Source organism: Oncorhynchus mykiss, chromosome 16 (genome assembly GCF_057628025.1).
Source record: "Oncorhynchus mykiss isolate SJ-2025 chromosome 16, ASM5762802v1, whole genome shotgun sequence".
In the NCBI taxonomy this organism is placed as follows: Eukaryota; Metazoa; Chordata; class Actinopteri; order Salmoniformes; family Salmonidae; genus Oncorhynchus; species Oncorhynchus mykiss.
The window spans coordinates 74308976-74326957 of record NC_143037.1 but is presented as its reverse complement, the minus strand read 5'-3'; the positions used below and the strand labels follow the sequence as shown (position 1 = coordinate 74326957).

Below are 17982 nucleotides of genomic sequence, written 5' to 3'. Positions count from 1 at the left end.
TCATTCATATATCTTTATGTACATATTCTTTATCCCTTTACACTTGTGTATAATTAAGGTAGTAGTTGTAGGTAGTAGTTGTAGTTGTGGAATTGTTAGGTTAGATTACTCATTGGTTATTACTGCATTGTCGGAACTAGAAGCATAAGCATTTCGCTACACTCGCATTCACATCTGCTTACCATGTGTTTGTGACAAATGAAATGTGATTTGATTTGAGCTTCCCCCATAAGAGCGCAAAACGTGTACATTTCTCAACATCTTTGAAAAGCGAGTAAGGCAAAGAGCTTTTTTTTTTTGTCTTAAAGGAACACTGTTGTATTTTGAGACAGCTTATTCAAGCCTAAGTAGCCAATAGGCAGAGGGTAGCATCATTTGTCTGATTCTTTGTTATAATGGTATGGGAATCATAATGCATTTTATTTTGTAGGAGTTTTTTTGCATCAAACAACACAATATTTAAAGCCTTCTCCTTGTCTGAAGGACACATGGATGAACACCACACATTGGTTGCTACTGTAGGCTGAATGATAGAACAGCTATTTCCATGTTAAAATGTTATGGGATGCATTTTCTCCAATGTTTTTGATGGTATGCCACTCTGGTAAGCCCTACATTATGACCAAATAGCCACAGTAGCCTACTTGGCCACTGTTAAAACTGTAATTTAAAGCAGGTACAGTGCTCAGTGTTCCCAGTAAAACTGTAACTTAAACTTTGTGCTCAGCAGACCTGACATTTGATCAGTGCTGAAAAAAAAGGAGGGGGAACTTTGCTTGTAACTGCGTATGCATGTCGCACGTGGCTAGTCGAACGCCAAACTTTTCATTGAGACAATGCTGAAACATCAATCCCTGGGTAAGTCAGTGCCACATTTTCATTGGTAGGAGAAATCAAAATGAAAGAAAAGTTATCTGGCTAGTTCAGCAGGCTTTATTTGACGACTTATCGTTAATTCCGTCTCTGGTATGCTTGTCAAAGCATGAGCACCTTCCTGTGCATGACGTTTCAAATGCATTCTGTCATTATTAAATCATGTAATAGGTATGTTAACATTTTAGAATTTTTTTAACACACAAAAAAACATTTGATTAATACAAATTGTAAAGTCCCAATGAAGTCAATAACCAAATTTTCCTGTGTTTTATATACACTGAGTAGACAAAACATTAGGAACACCTGCTCTTTCCATGACATAGAGTGATCAGCTGAATCCAGATGAAAGCTGTGATCCCTTATTGATGTCACTTGTTAAATCCACTTCAAATCAGTGTTGATGAAGGGGAGGAGATGGGTTAAAGAAGGATTTTTAAGACTTTTGAAACATGCATTGTGTGTGTGTGCCATTCAGAGGGTGAATGGGCAAGACAAAATATGTAAGTGCCTTTGAACGGGGGTAATGGTAGTAGGTGCCAGACGCACCGGTTTGAGTGTGTCAGGAACTGCAACGCTGCTGGGTTTTTCACACAATGGTTTCCTGTGTGTATCAAGAATGGTCCATAAAGCCAACTTGATACAACTGTGGGAAGCATTGGAGTCAACATGGGCCAGCATCCCTGTGGAATGCTTTCAACTGCTTGTATTTATTTTATATTTATTTAACATTTACCTAACTAGGCAAGTCAGTTATGAACAAATTCTTATTTACAATGACGGCCTACCATGCCCCGACAAATTGAGGCTGTTCTGAGGCCAAAGGGGGGTGTAACTGAATATTAGGACGGTGTTCCTAATGTTTTGTACACTCAATGAATATTTCCACTACGAGGATGGAATAATCCTGTGATATTGTGAAAATAATGACGATGATAACGGCCTTTTAGTGTATGCTGTTCGAGGAGACGGCTGACATTTCAGTATGTTGTGGTGGGATGGAGTTTTGGCCTGCCTGGTGACGTCACCAGGTGGTAAATTGTTTAATAGACAAAAAATAAAAAGTTCCAAACCTCTCTGCCAACAGCTAGTTTTCAGTTTCCCCCTCCCTACTCAGACATTCCTTGTTTGAGAAATTGTTCTTTGCTAAGAAGATATGTTTCTTTTGACAATTTTAATTGAAAACAATCAACAGCAAAGTACTTAACCTGTTATGGCTGCAATCCCAATACCGGGATCGATATGACAACTACCAGTGAAAATAGAGGGCGCCAAAATTCAAACCACAGAAATCGCATAATTACAATTCCTAAAACATACATGTGTCTTATCATTTTAAAGCTATTCTCGTTGTTAATCCCACCAAAGTGTCCGATTTCAAATGGGCTTTTCAGCGAAAGCACTACAAACGATTATGTTAGGTCTCCACCAAACCACAATAAGCACAGCCATTTTCCAGCAAAATGTAGCATTCGCAAAAACCAGAAATAAAGATAAAATTAATCACTAACCTTGAATTATCTTCATCAGATGACACTCATAGGACTTCACCACAGCCGCAAAGATGGCGTCAACATAAACAAGAAATTACATGATAAATATTCCCTTACCTTTGATGATCTACATCAGAAGCACTCCAGGAATCCCAGGTCCACAATAAATGTTTGTTTTGTTCGAAAATGTTTTGTTAGCGCGTTTGGTATACATATCCAAACACTAACTCTGGTCAGCGTTATATCGGACAAAAACGTCAAAAAATGATATTACCGGTCGAAGAAACATTTCAAACTAAGTACAGAATCAATCATTAGGATGTTTTTAACATATAGCTTCAATAAAGTTCCAACCGGAGTATTCCTTCTTGTCTTTGTGAGCCATGAGGAAAAAGTGCAATCACAAAATGGCTGCTTGATGGACATCTGATATATTCTGCTCTCATTCACTCCCAAACGAACATAGAAGCCTCATTATAATTTCTATTGATGGTTGACCCCTAGGCAGTGCAACATCATTCATATCTCAAGGGGATTTCATTGGCGACTGGTGAATACATACAAGCTCAGATTTCTGACTTCCTGTTTTGATTTCAACTCAGGATTTTGCCTGCCAATATGAGTTCTGTTATACTCACAGACATAATTCAAACAGTTTTAGAAACGTCAGAGTGTTTTCTACCCAATACTAATAATAATATGCATATATTAGCAACTGAGACTGAGGATCAGGCCGTTTGATATGAGCACCTTTCATCCAAGCTACTCAATACTGCCCCTGCAGCCATAAAAAAGTTAATCAAAACTGATTCGTAGGATACCCCTCTGACTTCTAGGTAAAAGGACACTCTCTCTGTCTATCTTTAGGAAAAACGTAGCAATAACAGAAATCATCCAGAGAAGTGAACCCTGTCGTCCTGGTTACTGGGTAAAGGTAAACACATGCAATATGAGCAGAGGTCGAATAACAGGAAGGATAGGGATCACCATAACAAATCATTGCCTAAAGGCTAATGGCTACCTCGATAGCAAAAACACAGTGATATGATTAGACAAAAACAAAATGCTTTACACACTGCGTCATGAGGCATAGGCTGCTGTAGGCTATACACCAGTGGCGGTTGGTGCCATTTAAGACGAGAGAGGAAGATGTTACTTATATTTGTTTTTTAAATTATGACCCTGGCTTTATTTCTATTACAACATATTGGATGACTGTAATTCATATTCCATTCACCCAGTTCAATGTAACAACAATAGATTTAGGCTACTACATGACACTCAAATGTTCCCTAAACCCATAATAATGAGGTTGCTACAACCAAGCCTACGAATCAAAGTCTACAATGTACAGTAGGTGCACAGGTCGAGAGAAAATGGAGTAATCAAGGTGCCTGTGCATGTATTGAATTTGATCTTGGTTGTAATCATTAGTCCAACAGTTGCAAACTACAGTTTCTATTGGACAAATGCAGGTATGTTTATCAAATCTAATTTGATTTGTCACGTGCGCCGAATACAACAGGTGTAGGTAGACTTTACCATGAAATGCTTACTAACAAGCCCTGAACCAACAATGCAGTTTTAAGAAAATAACAATAATGAGGGAGTATACAGGGGGTCAATGTGCAGTGGTAAAGGTTAGTTGAGGTAATATGTATATGTAGGTAGGGGTAGAGTGACTATGCATAGATAATAAACAGCGAGGGACAACAGTCTAAATACAAAGGGGGGGGGGGGGTTAGATTAATTTAGTTATTATGTGTTCATTAACCAATTAAATTAAAACACTCTGTCCGTTTCTACGAATTTGTAAGGTTCTTATTGGCATAAAATGGACAGAGACCAGCCACCAAAAATTTGCCAATAGCGTTTATACCATGTACATTGGTTTATATACCTCACGTTTCGTCATAAATGTCCCTCCTCCTCTCAGATACAATGGCAATATAGTTCACAAGCCTTCTCACATTGTCTGCCACGTGTTAAACAATCTACTACATGTCCAAGGTTATTCCACCCCCTCCCTGGGTGGGGACAGAATAAGGAACACAGTATTCCAGCCGGTCCATTAGTTTCTAACAAGGAACATAAAGTCCATGTTCTAATTCTTTTTTTGTATTTTACCCCTTTTTCTCCCCAATTTCGTGGTATCCGATTGTTGTAGTAGGTACTATCTTGTCTCATCGCTACAACTCCCGTACGGGCTCGGTAGAGACGAAGGTTGAAAGTCATGCGTCCTCCGATACACAACCCAACCAGATGCACTGCTTCTTAACACAGCACGCATCCAACCCAGAAGCCAGCCAATGTGTTGGAGGATACACCGTGCACCTGGCAACCTTGGTTAGCGCACACTGCGCCCAGCCCGCCACTGGAGTGCACGATGAGACAAGGACATCCCTACCGACCAAGCCTTCCCTAACCCGGACGACGTTAGGCCAATTGTGCGTCGCCCCACGGACCTCCCGGTCGCGGCCGGTTACAACAGAGCCTGGGCGCGAACCCAGGGACTCTGATGGCACTGATGGCACGCTGCAGTACAGCGCCCTTAACCACTGCACCACCCGGGAGGCCCATGTTCTAATTCTTGACTAAAACTACACACATTATATTCATACATTATATTCAGTGTTTGGCATTTGTTCTTAACTGGCCTGCTTACTTAAATAATTTTTAAAAAACTTTGCTTTCTTGGCCACATGGACAATGGTGGTCTGCTTGAAACATGTAGGTATTACAGATTTCCTCGGGGAGAGGTTCAAAATGTCAATGTCACTTGCCAGTTGGTCGGTGCATGCGCTGACTACATGTCCTGGTAATCTATCTGGCCCCGCGGCCTTGTGAACGTTGACCTGTTTAAAGGTCTTGCTCACATCAGCTAACGGAGAGTGTGATCACACACACCAGCTCTGTCAGGAGGAATGGGACAAAATTCCCCCAATTTATTGTGGGAAGCTTGTGGAAGGCTACCCGAAACGTTTGTCCCAAGTTAAACAATTTAAAGGCAATGCTACCAAATACTAATTGAGTGTATGTAAACTTCTGTCCCACTGGGAATGTGATGAAAGAAATAAAATATGAAATAAATCATTCTCTCTAAAATTATTCTGACATTTCACATTCTTAAAATAAAGTGGTGATCCTAACTGACTTAAGACAGGGCATTTTTACTCTGATTAAATGTCAGGAATTGTGAAAAAGGAGGACTTCCTCCAACCTATCATAACTACTATGTAAGTCTATGGAAGGGGGTGAGAACCATGAGCCTACTAGGTTTTGTACAGAAGTCAATGTACCCAGAGGAGGACAGAAGCTAGCTGTCCTCCAGCTACACAATGGTGCTACCCTACAGACTGCTGTTGAAGCTACTGTAGACCTTTATTGCAAAACAGTGTGTTTTAATACATTATTTGGTGATGTGTAAATATTAAGCATAGTTTTATCTAAAAAGGATAACTTTAATGTTTCACTATTTTTATTTTTATGAAATTCACGGAGGTGGAGGGTCCTCCCCCTCTTCCTCTGAAGAGCCTCCACTGCTATGCACTATAGACTGCTGTAGCCTACACAGTATAGACTGCTGTAGGCTATACACTATAGACTGCTGTAGGCTATACACTATAGGCCAAACACAAGCATTTGGGAGATAGGGAATAGTTAGATAAAACTTGTAGATAGGAAAATGTTCACCATTGTTATAAGACTTTATGTGCGGAGTCGGGATATACTCACTGAACTCCAGTGACTCATCCCATGTTATAAGTGTTTTAGCTTCAAGTCCTACATTTTCTGTCAATCTTGAGTGGATGGACACACCCGCTATCTGACCATCCAACATAACTGATATCTGATGGGGGAGCGTGTGACATATCTGCTGGAGGTCAAAGTGTATTATCATGTGTTGTACTTTTTTTCAATCACCATTCACTCCCGCCGCTAATCATCAGTCTCTGTTTCCCTGCACGTTGACATCTGTCTGCCTGAAAGCATCTGGTTCAACTTGGGCAACGGTGACTTTTCTCAGAATGTGTCCGTCTACGTGACATAATGGGTAATCTCTAACAAACAAGGTGAAGAACCAACCAACCAATGGATAGGCATGCATGAACAAAGACTTGGTGATGAATTTATCATTTTCAAAGATGAGGCTTCTACGGGTTAATGTTTAGTAGTACTCTCACAGGACACAGGAGAAAAAGATATTATCATTGCTTATTAAAGTCATACATCAATCGGAAGGAGATGTGTACACTATACGGGTCAACTGAATGAAATGACACATTAAATCACATGTTATGAGCCGAATACAACGAGTGTAGACGTTAAAGTAAAATGCTTGATCCCTACCCAGAGTTTTAAAAAATTATAATAAAAATAAAAAACGGTAAACACAAGAGGAATAAAATAAAATACACATAAATGGAGCTACGTACACAGAGTACCATTTCCAGATCAAGGTATTTTTTATTTTATTTAACTAGGCAAGTCAGTTAAGAACAAATTCTTATTTTCAATGACGGCCTAGGAACAGTGGGTTCAGGAGCAGAGAGACAGATTTGTACCTTGTCAGCTCGGGGGTTTGAACTTGCAACCTGCCGGTTACTAGTCCAAAACTCTAACCACTAGGCTACCCTGCCGCCCCATTAGGTATTAGGTAATTGAGGTAGATATGTAAATGAAGACATGTTAAAGTGACTAGGTATCAGTAGAACATTGGGGAGTGCCGGTCGGTTTTCTCTTCCTCTCAATTTCACCAGGATATGCTGTCACTTCTTCCACGTCTACTCTTGCAGCACTTTTGGTAGCCCATGAAAGAAAGGAATGGGGTCCGGGCGTGAACAAGGAACAGAGTCCGAGTCGAAGTCAGATTTGAAGTCGAATTGGACATTAGTAACTGTCGATCTGATGTACCGAAGTGCTTGGCGGTCATATGTGATAATGATATGAACTTTCTGTAAAAAAAGTAAAGATAAACACGAAGAAAAAAAAGTAACTAACTAGCCCAAGCCTGGTTGAAATGTTGCTCTTCTCCGTCGACGCAATCTTTACAGGAAGAATGATATGATTTGAAACCTTGCATAGCAGTACTGTCGCGTATTTATAGGCTACTCATGAATATGCATGAATCAATTTGCAAAGCCTATATGGATATTGACTTCATAAATAGCAATATATTTATATTATTTAATGTAGATCCCCATTATCTGAGGGAGGCTGAATCCTGAATCCTGAGATGAGAGTTCTTCAGTGTGAGCTTATACTGTGAGTGAACACAAAGAGAGACACATTGTTGACGTAGCAGGCTGTGTCACAGCAGTTGGCTAGCTTGGCCAGCCGGCTTTGTCCAGATTGCAGATAAGAATCAACATCCCTTTTCAAATATTTATCAGACACTTCTGTTGAGTTGAATAGAATATGTGTTTTTATAGCACCATGATAAGGACACAGATTGGTGGTGGCTCAGATATGATCCTATCATAGAAGATAACTGCCAAAATAAAGGAAACACCGACATAAAGTGTCTTAATTAACTCAGGAACAACACCTGTGTGGAAGCATCTACTTTCAATATACTTTGTATTCCCCATTTACTCAAGTGTTTCCATTATTTTGGCAGTTACCTGTACCTAAAAGCCCTGTCGAGCATCAGTTGAAGATAATTCCTCCCTCACCAAACATAGATGATATTTTTCCTCCCTCGCCTATCATAGGTGATATTTTTCCTCCCTCACCAAACACAGGTGATATTTTTCCTCCCTCACCAAACACAGGTGATATTTTTACTCCCTCACCAAACACAGGTGATATTTTTACCCCCTCACCAAACACAGGTGATATTTTTACTCCCTCACCAAACACAGGTGATATTTTTACTCCCTTGCCAAACACAGGTGATATTTCTTCTACCTCACCAAACACAGGTGATATTTTTACACCCTCGCCAAACATAGGCTAAATAATCATGCACATGTCATGTTGAAAGATTATTTTTTGTTGAGAGAAGAATTTAAAACATTAAATAAGTGTAAATTAAATATGTTATGTAGGGGAGAGTGGGGTAAGTCGAGCCAAAGGGCATATGTTGAGCCACCCTTGTTTGATTTGACCAAATATTCAGGAAGAGGCCATCATTTCATGCAGTCTGTGAAGGAAGAAAACACACGGAAAAAGTGGTAAGCAAGTTAAGTCCCCAAAAAGTATTTTCGCCAAGTCAAATGTATTTGTGTTCGAGGTTTCATGATTGTATCTAAACCAAAGTAGATATTTTTAAGATTGTTCTATACATCAGTTGGGGTCTCTATAAGCTTCATTATGAGGTCATAAACCTAGCATGAAAGTGCATCCTTGTAGCTGTGTGGGCTAATATAGTAAAAATGTTTGCCTTGGGGTAAGTTGAGCCAATGGTTGAGCAAACGGCAAGTTGGGCAATTTGACGTGTTTTCTTCCCAGGCGTAATGCAATGCATTATCGCTGGGATATGGGTTAGCAATAGGGCCTATGTTAAACATATATTTTTTTTAAGTACAAAGTGTTTGTTAGGTGTTATACAACGGATGGGTCTAGTCCTGAATGCTGATTGGTTAAAACCGCATTCCAGCCGTTGTCTATTCCACAAGTTACCACCGACTAAATCTATTTAACGTAATATTATCTATTACGTTAAAATACATATTTGCTCTGTTCCATTTGACTGCGCAATACGCTGTCTCATCAGTCGCAATTTATAAACTTGATCTCCACTATAAAACCATTTGGACATTATCTCATATTTATTTTAGACTAACATTTCGTTTTCAACAGCAGAGATTTGTATAAACCTTGCTGTCTGTTGCTCCAACATTTGCAACATTGTTTCAATTTTCAAATTCGATCTCTAGCTGTCCCATAGTAACGAGCGTGTCGGGAGTCTGGACGAGACAGACAGGCAGGCAGCTTTTCTCAGCCGGTTGAAATCATGAATCAGCAGGCATCATTTTTTATGGATACATACAAAGAAATGTCTATTGGAATAAAGGTCAAATGAAAAAATGTCAAATTGAATAAAGGTCAAGTGAAACGAAGTGCAGCTAGTTTGCAGTCTTTCCAGCTTCAGTTTGAAGTGATTGTGTTAGCTGTGTTGTTGGCTAGCTCCTCTGAACAACAGTGTCCTGACGAGAGAGCACATTTTCTATGCCAGGCCAAAATCGCACCTCATTAGCTCATTGTTACGGATGTATCAAAATAAATGTCACTAGAAAACAGCTTAAACAAATGAAGCTACTGTTGTTATTGTCTGCACTGTTTGATGTGACTGTAAGTTAGCCGTAATTGGCTAGCTCGCAAGGGATAAAAATGTTGCCAGGCAATGGAACATTTTGTCCATAGATACAGAACAAAAAGACTGAGCGACTGGGTCACTTCTCTGGCAACCGAACCGATAGAACGAACAACCAGCCGGCTTGGGTAGCAAACCTAGATTTGTGTCGGGATTATATCTTGTGTAAATGTAGCCGATGTGAAATGGCTAGCTAGTTAGCGCTAGTGGCGTTTCAATCGGTGACGTCACTTGCTCTGAGACCTTGAAGTAGTGGTTCCCCTTGCTCTGCAAGGGCCGTGGCTTTTGTGGAGCGATGGGTAACGATGCTTCGAGGGTGACTGAGGGTGACTGTTGACGTGTGCAGAGCGTCCCTGGTTCACGCCCAGGTCGGGGTGAATATATTAATCAAAATAATGTTTTTAATGAAGATATGTCAATCATTATTTGAATATGTTGGTAACCCATTGTATAAAAGTTGTATAAAAGTGATAATGCCCTTGAAGCCGGTGTTTGGAGTATATATTGACACAGTTTGCCGACCCTCGACTTCGTCTCTGGCCCAATAACACCCGTGCCAATATATCCTACAAACACCGGCTTCTCGGGCGTTATCACCTAATTAAACCTGTGTTAAAAGATGCTTACGATGATTAACAGTTTTTAAAAAGCCATTGTTGTTGTGTTGAATTGTGTTAGGGAAATAAAGATAGACATGGTTTTGAAAAGGTAGTGGTAATATTCCCTTCTGTGCAGAAAATTGTAGTTGGCATAACTTACCCTGTCCCGTGGCTCAACTTTCCCCATTTCCCCATAAGTTGTGCCAAGAGAGAACTTTTTTTGGACAAGCTATATTTTCGAAACTGTAATGTTTACATGAATTCTGATTATTTCCAGGGATACACAACATCCTGAAATATTTATAGATATATATTAATTGAGAGAATACTATATTTCCCTTGACGGTGTGATGCTGAAAATTTTGCTCATCTTACCCCACTCTCCCCTAGGCTAAAGTCGATAAATCAGGGTGGTTGATGGCACTGCAGTCCCAGAGTGCTCTTCTCGTTTTGCTTACTGTAGCTAAATGCACAGTGTCAGCGAGGCTGTAACTCAGCGTGGGATATACACAGTATGCTTATCTATTTGAATAAAAAGGGTCAAATTTGAGTTTGGAATCATTTTCACTGGGTGAATCACTCTGGGATGTATGCAAATGTTGTTTATTTATCAATCACTTAAGGCCTAGTTGGTAAAGGATATCAATCTTCACTGGTTCTCAAACCTCTCCTCGAGGAGCCTCAGACTTTTCACAATTTTGTTGTAGCCCTGAACAAGCTCAGTCGATTCACCAATTCAAGGGCTTGATGATTAGGTAACAAGTTGAATCAGGTGTGCTAGCTCTGGAATAGATAAAATACATGGAACGGCATGAGTAGGGTGAGTGACTGACTGAGGAGAGTGAGACTGAAAAAAAATGACGGAAGCGGATGTTGATGTGGAGCGTGAATATAATGGTGGGGTAATCAAGGAAAATTGGAATATTGTCCAAAAGAATAGAAAACTGAGCAATTAGCATACAGTGATGAGAATGTCCCTTATCCCTTAGGAATCCATTTTCTTAATGCGGAGCAGCTGATTGGATTACCAATTTTGAAGAATCTATTTGATATACCCAAACTGGTGGAGAGTTTTGGGTAAAGTGAAGGCTGTGAGGATCACGAGTGGCAGGCTTGTTTAGATTTTTTTTTGTTCATCTGAGGAGCAGAAGATGCGTGTGTTGCGTCTCACCAGATTTGAAAAGTTTGATGTGTCCTGTGTGTCTCTTCGGAACAGGGCACGTCTACAGGGGGTAATATCTGGCGTCTTTTGGGAAGTCGACGTTACAGAGATGGAAAATATTCCTGGAGTGATTGATGTTTGTCAGATGAATCGTATGGTCAATGAGGAGAAAGTGAAGAGTCTGTTCTTCTGGGTTTTTAAAAAAATTTAATGGAGTCTCTCCCTACTCAAGTGCAGTTTGCCTATATAAACTACAGAGTCAGAGCATGTATCCAAAGACCAATGCAGTGTGATCGCTGTAAAGCTTTTGGAAATGTTTTAAGTGTTTGCAGAACCTTCACTGAAGGCTGCAGGCGTTGTCGTTCAGCAGCAGGACCCACATATGTTCAAGGTTAAGTAGATGGCCTTTTTATAGCTATGGGGATTAATGGCACTGCCATGGTGGAGAGGGAGTTCAGGAAAATGCATATAATTGTGGATGTGACGGAACGGTTCCCAAGGACTGAAAGAACTTCTCAGTGGAGGAGTTGCATGGAGTATTGTCACAAGCTGTACCACCCTGTCAGGTCATAGAGCCTGAAAAGGGAGATTTTAAGGAATACGTGGGGCTTTTGTTCATGTGTTTTTTATTTTTTTTATTTTGGGTGGATTAAGTTTTCCCTATCACGTTTGGGTTTTATTTTTTGCCTTGGTTTTCTCAACCCTGTCCAGTTGGTGGCGGTAACGCACCTTTTTGGGTTGTAGTCTGCCATAAAACCTACAGAAGAAGGGTCCTGCGGAGAGGTTTGAGAACCACTTATGTAAAGTGGGGGTAGCTTACCAACAAGAGTATATTGTTGTATGTCTATTGCTTTTGGGAGAGATGCAACTGTTCTTATTTTGTAAAGTTGTGTTCTTTCTCCACCCTCATTTCCATCCCAGAAATAAATCTAAAGGAATCGCGTTTGGTGTAATTTAGCCTTCGATGGTTTCCGTAGGAATGCGCATCAGCTGACTGACTCGAGAAAAGTCAGAAAGCAGACAATCACAAACAAGTTAACGGCAAATGTCCCAGTTATTGCAGTTAACGCTATCATAACCATGGAGTCGACTCTCGAGCAACATCTGGATGATACGTAAGTGATTATTTGATCGAAACTTATTTGATTGTACCAAATCGTTAAATTATGTGAAAATATTCCTCAAATGTTGTTTTGATATGATAGCATGAAGAATCCAGCCATTGTCGGAGTTCTCTGCACGGACCAACAAGGACATATTCTAGGCTGTAAGTGAAGTCCTCATTTCTTGTTGCTGTCTTTTTATGTATCTGACTATTCAGCAGACAAAATGTTTAACTGACGACCGACCACACGCAGTCGTCGTCAAATCAAATCATGTCTGGTAACTAACTACCTCTAACATTTAACACTTCAACAAAAGACTAACTGAATGTTTGAAAACTATGAAAATATATCCTTGGAATGGCAACAGTAACAAATATTAGACAATGCAATACATCAAATAATAGTAGCCTAGCTAGAGTTAAATCCTGTTATCTCTGGTGATGCCTAGCAATTGTGTCAGGTCCACTTTTGATACTAGGTAACTTATCACAAGATCAGCCTACATTTTGACATTCCATATGACAAAATCGGAGTCTACTTTGTCTCCTTGTGTTTATTTCAGGTCGTGGCTCTCTGTCTGATGAGCATGGGGGAGTGGTATCTGTACTGGCCAGACAGGCAGCCTCTCTCACCAGAGACCCTACAGACAGTCCCACAGTGTGCCTGGAGTCAGATTCGGGGTGAGGAATCACATCCAGTTAATATTAGGGCGAGTTTGTTTTGCATGGCTTGATGCCCCGGGTGGGTGGGATTTCACTTTAGGATCATCATGGGATTTGTAGTTCAGGATGACAGCCACATTAGCAGCTAATTTAGCATTTCATTTTTTTTTGGGGGGGGGGGGGGGTTAAATGCATAAAATCAAGTTTTTATACAGCACATTTCAGACATGGAATGCAATGTGCTTCACAGAAAGATAGAAACAAACATGAGGATTTAAAAACAAAATAATAACAATACAAACAATGGCTAAAAATCAAAGCTAAAAAGGTGCTTTAAAATAGATCTTTAAAGATGTCAACAGTTTCGGACCATGTTCTCTAGCAGGCTATTCGAGAGGCTGGGGGTGTAATAATTAAAGGCTGCCTTTCCATACCTCTTGGGCATGGGCTTTGGGATAGTTAATAGGCCAGTGCCAGAGGACCTGAGGGACTTACTGGGTACATAACTTAAAAGCATGTCTTGACACGTATTTGGATGCGCAATCTGGAATTGATTTTAAAAACCAATAGTTTTGAATTTAAGGTTCTTCTAACAGGCAGCCAGTCCAGAGACCTTAAAACCGGTGTAATGTGTGCTCTCCCTGTCTGGTCTTTGTCAGTACCCGTGCTGCAGCGTTCTGTGTTTTGCGGTTGACCAATGGCTTTCTTGGTAGACCAGACAAGAGAGCATTACAGTAGTTTAATGCTGCACCTTGGCAATGTTCCTCAGGGAGTAAAAAGCTATTTTGGTCACATTCCTAATGTGGTGGTTGAAATTTGAGTTCAGAATATAAAATGACACCTAGGTTGTTTTTTTTTAGCTGGTGTTTTATCTTTATTGCTCGTGAATATGCGGCCAGATTCTCTGCTTTGGCTCAGACTTTTTTTAATTTATATTTTTATTGTTTATTTTTTTGCTGTGGTGGTTACGAGAAACAGACTGTTTGAACCAATTTCTCCAGAATTTTTGCTAAATAGTGGAAGGTTGGAGATTGGCTGACCAATTGCTAAGAGCTGAAGAACAATGGCTTGCGCGCTTCTTCTGATATGCAAATAAAAACCGTTTTGAATATGATGGTGGGGATCGGATAGAGAAGGCAGTTGAAGGCTTAAGTTGTGATATAACTTTCCTGAGCATGTCTGTGTCAACCGGGGGGGGAATCCATAGTGCCTTTGCGTGGACATATCATTAAACTTCTCATCAGGTCTTGTTTGACTGATACCCAGCCTAATGTTTGTTGTCTTATAGGTTTGCGGTGGTAGGATTTTTATCTGGCTATCCATGGCCGAGAAGCACACACATTATTGTGATTTATTAGTGATCAAGTTTGATATGCCAGACAGGCTAATCTTTCTAATTGACTTGTTTTATATACGCCAAGTTGCTCACTCAGAATATCATAATGGACCTGCGACTTTGACTTTCTCCACTTCCGCTCTGCCTTTCTGCAATTTCCCTCTTAATGTATTTGTTTCGTCACTCATCCAAGGGCCTCTCTGTTTGGATGTGGACTTGTTCAACCTTACTGGAGCCATGCCATTAATTTGTTGCCTGTTCATTTGCTATTAAAAGTTATCAACTAAATCATCACAAGAGGAAGGTAGAATAGGTGATGGAGTATTGTTCATACTCAAGTCGGTAGCAACTTCAGAGGTAAGTTGGCGTTTCTTAACGTGTTCAGTATTACCCTGTGCTATTGGCAACAAGGTAGTAAAAAAAAATCCACAGTGGTGATCAGATAAAGCAACATCAATAATAGAAGCTATGTCAACAGAAAGCCCCTTGGTAGGGTGGGCCCAGTAACATGTTGGATAAATCTATAGAGCTGAAAATATTCAAACTCAATGGCCTTTGGAGTCCGTCTCTTTGTCAAAATGAATATTAAGGGGCGGCAGGTTGCCTAGTTGTTAGAGCGTTGAGCCAGAAACCGAAAGGTTGCAAGATCGAATCCCTGAGCTGACAAGGTAAAAATCTGTCGTTCTGCCCCTGAACCAGGCAGTTAGCCCACTGTTCCCCGGTAGGCTGTCAATGTAATTAAGAATTTGTACGTGCAATGTCGTATTTTCTTTCTTCACATTTTCAAACAGTACATTTATATTTTCCAATGAGGGTATACATTTGGGCGAGGTCCCCCCCCCCCCCCCGACAAGGCAGTTAACCCACTTTTCCTAAGCCGCCATTGTAAATAAGAATTTGTTCTTAACTGACTGGCCTAGTTAAATAAATATGAAGCGGTGCACATACTTATGATATCCACAAGGTGGCAGCACAGTCAATGAACTGGACAAATCTACATTTTATTTGTCACATGCTTTGCAAACAAGTGTAGACTTAAATTTAACTAGGCAAGTCCGTTAAGAACAAATTATTATTATTAGTTACAATGGCGGCTTAGGAAAAGTGGGTTAACTGCCTTGTCGGGGGGGGGGGGGGGACCTCGCCCAAATGTATACCCTCATTGGAAAATATAAATGTACTGTTTGAAAATGTGAAGAAAGAAAATACGACATTGCACGTAACCCCCAGTTTGGGAATACCTGCTCAACATGTAAAGAATTTATGGAAATATATTCATAGTTTTATCATTGTTAATATTCTTGACTGTTCTACATTCTTCTAATAAGAAAGCTGTTAAAACCAATCAGTGTTTGCATCTTTTAAGGTCTTTTGTTTATAATCAGTCATTTGTACCCCCCCCCCCCCCCCCCCCCCCCCAGCGTTTGAATACTTCTTGTATGTATACTTTGTTTTCTGCAATTAAAAAAAGAGCTAAAAATAAAGGAATCTAGTGGAAACCTGACGCGAGGCAAAGGAAAACCAAGTGGTAAGCAGTTTTTGGTGACAGTCTGGTTTGAAATCAGCGTATTATATGCGCTATGGTTTGCATATTATCACAAAGTATATTACTAGGTAGTGACTTCAACTGTAAGCTAGCAAGGAAAGTTAGCCTACAACTTTAAAGCTGGAAGCTTAGCTACCGGTATTGTCTTGCATGTATATAAGTGTTCTAGCCTGTATGGACATTTTTGTTTTTGCGAACAGTTTCAACATTTCATGTTGCTTTATTCGAGTGTGTTAGATGCTGTGAAGCAGGAGTGGACTGGAGAGCTAATGCAGCGCCGACAACTCTAGCAATAAATTAGTACTTGGAGCAGGCACTTTGCTCTTCACGCTATAAAGAGGCTGTGCTGACAGACTAACCTCTCAATCACGTGAGAGACATTTAACAGCAATACCGAACGTAAAACAAATTCCAGTTTTTTTTTAAAGTACCTACGTTTCGGTATTCCGTGCAACGCTAATGGACAGGTGGGAGCTGCTGTCCTACTTAGACTCTTCATTACTATGGGCCCTGGTGACCTGCCTATGGTATTGAAAAGACATTTCCTCATCTCTAAAACAATGCGAACAGTAGTAATAATATACTGCTTTTAATAGTGATGTTTATTTGCCTACTTGAGTATTTTTGTTGTTGGTTAGTGATTTTGAATATTGCATTTTATTTAGTCATGTCTTGATTTGAAATGCATTTGATTGACCACAGGCTTTTTACTATGGTAAACATTTTCATTGATTATCTGCCCCCCCTCCCCCCACAGGAATATTCTAGTGAGAACACATGGAGCCATCACCGTAGCTGTTCACAAGATGGCGTCATGAGGTCTCACTAATGAAGATAGACGAGGCTGTTTTGTAAATCTGTTTGTTCACTAATGCGAAATAATCATACCCAATATAAAGTCTGGATCTGGGAGGTCACATTGAAGTTGCAGAAGATTGTTTTTTTTTTTGGTGGGGGGGGGGTTTCACTGTTTGGCCAAGAGTCATATTTAAAAGTCAAGTACATACATACTATGTTGTATATGTTAAATGGGGTCTGATCTGTTTTTGGGGGTGACTTATTTCTTATTCAATAACTGGCTAATCCTTTTTTTTTTTTTTTTTTTTGGACATTCATCTGAAATCCGGTCTGATTTTTCAAATCCATGTAGAAATGTTGTATATGTTCATATTAAAAGCAATGTAACAATTTGTCACAGTTTGTAATGGTGTCTATGATTTCTGCAAAGTCAGGGGGACTTGGTTGTGTTCGTACTGTGCTTGTCTGGACTTACACTCTCTTTAGAGTGGTATGTTTTCAAGTGTAATGAAAAATGTCACTCGTGGGATACTGCAGTAAACTTGACCTAGAGGAGCTGAATGTGGTAGTTGGTACTCTGTACTTCTATATTGTACTGCAGTATTTGGTTATTAAATGTGGCATGTTAAATGGGTGGGGGTGGGGACTTGTGTCGTACAGTATGTCTGAACTGAGTCGTCTAGGATTAACTGTATGGATAAGTTGCCCCCCACCCCCTAGATGCTGGTCTTGGTAAGTTTTCCATTTCCCCCACTAAAGGATTGACATTAAGGGTTGCACCTATTGCCTGGGGCAAGTGAGCTGAGTGTGCATACAAGTTGACCCTGCTCTGTGATTGGCCCATTAGGCAGGTGATCTACCAAAATGCAAAGAATTCCAGTAAGTAAACATGACCTACAAACCTACAGGAGTTGAACATTGATTCCGGGCCAAGCCTCACAGTCCCCATTACAGCCAGAAGACTTACACCCCCCCCCCCCCCCCCCCAATCTAAAGGCCACCCCAGACTCGGATCACACTGACCTTTTTAATGCAGCTAATGTCAGAGGTCATTGTCAGTGATTCATTGTCTCTGTACCAAATTAGCAC

The 17982-nt window shown here is 40.3% G+C and overlaps 2 protein-coding genes across 3 annotated transcripts in view; both read left to right on the top strand.

Moving 5' to 3' along the window:
* The first annotated feature begins 783 nt into the window (after positions 1 to 783).
* Positions 784 to 17982, top strand: part of LOC110492673 (putative monocarboxylate transporter 5) — a 65829-nt gene continuing 48630 nt past the window's right edge. Inside the window, exon 1 of the mRNA XM_090203911.1 lies at positions 784 to 858. The gene's annotated coding sequence lies outside the window, so the exon portion shown is untranslated. The remainder of the gene's footprint in view (positions 859 to 17982) is intronic.
* On the top strand, positions 813 to 17290 carry xip (Hepatitis B virus X-interacting protein). 2 transcript variants are annotated; one of them, XM_090201581.1, is made up of 5 exons: positions 813 to 858; positions 12367 to 12560; positions 12651 to 12712; positions 13114 to 13231; positions 16853 to 17290. In XM_090201581.1, the coding sequence occupies exons 2-5, from the start codon at positions 12526 to 12528 to the stop codon at positions 16911 to 16913; spliced, it is 276 nt and encodes a 91-aa protein (XP_090057707.1). In that variant the 5' UTR covers positions 813 to 858; positions 12367 to 12525; the 3' UTR covers positions 16914 to 17290.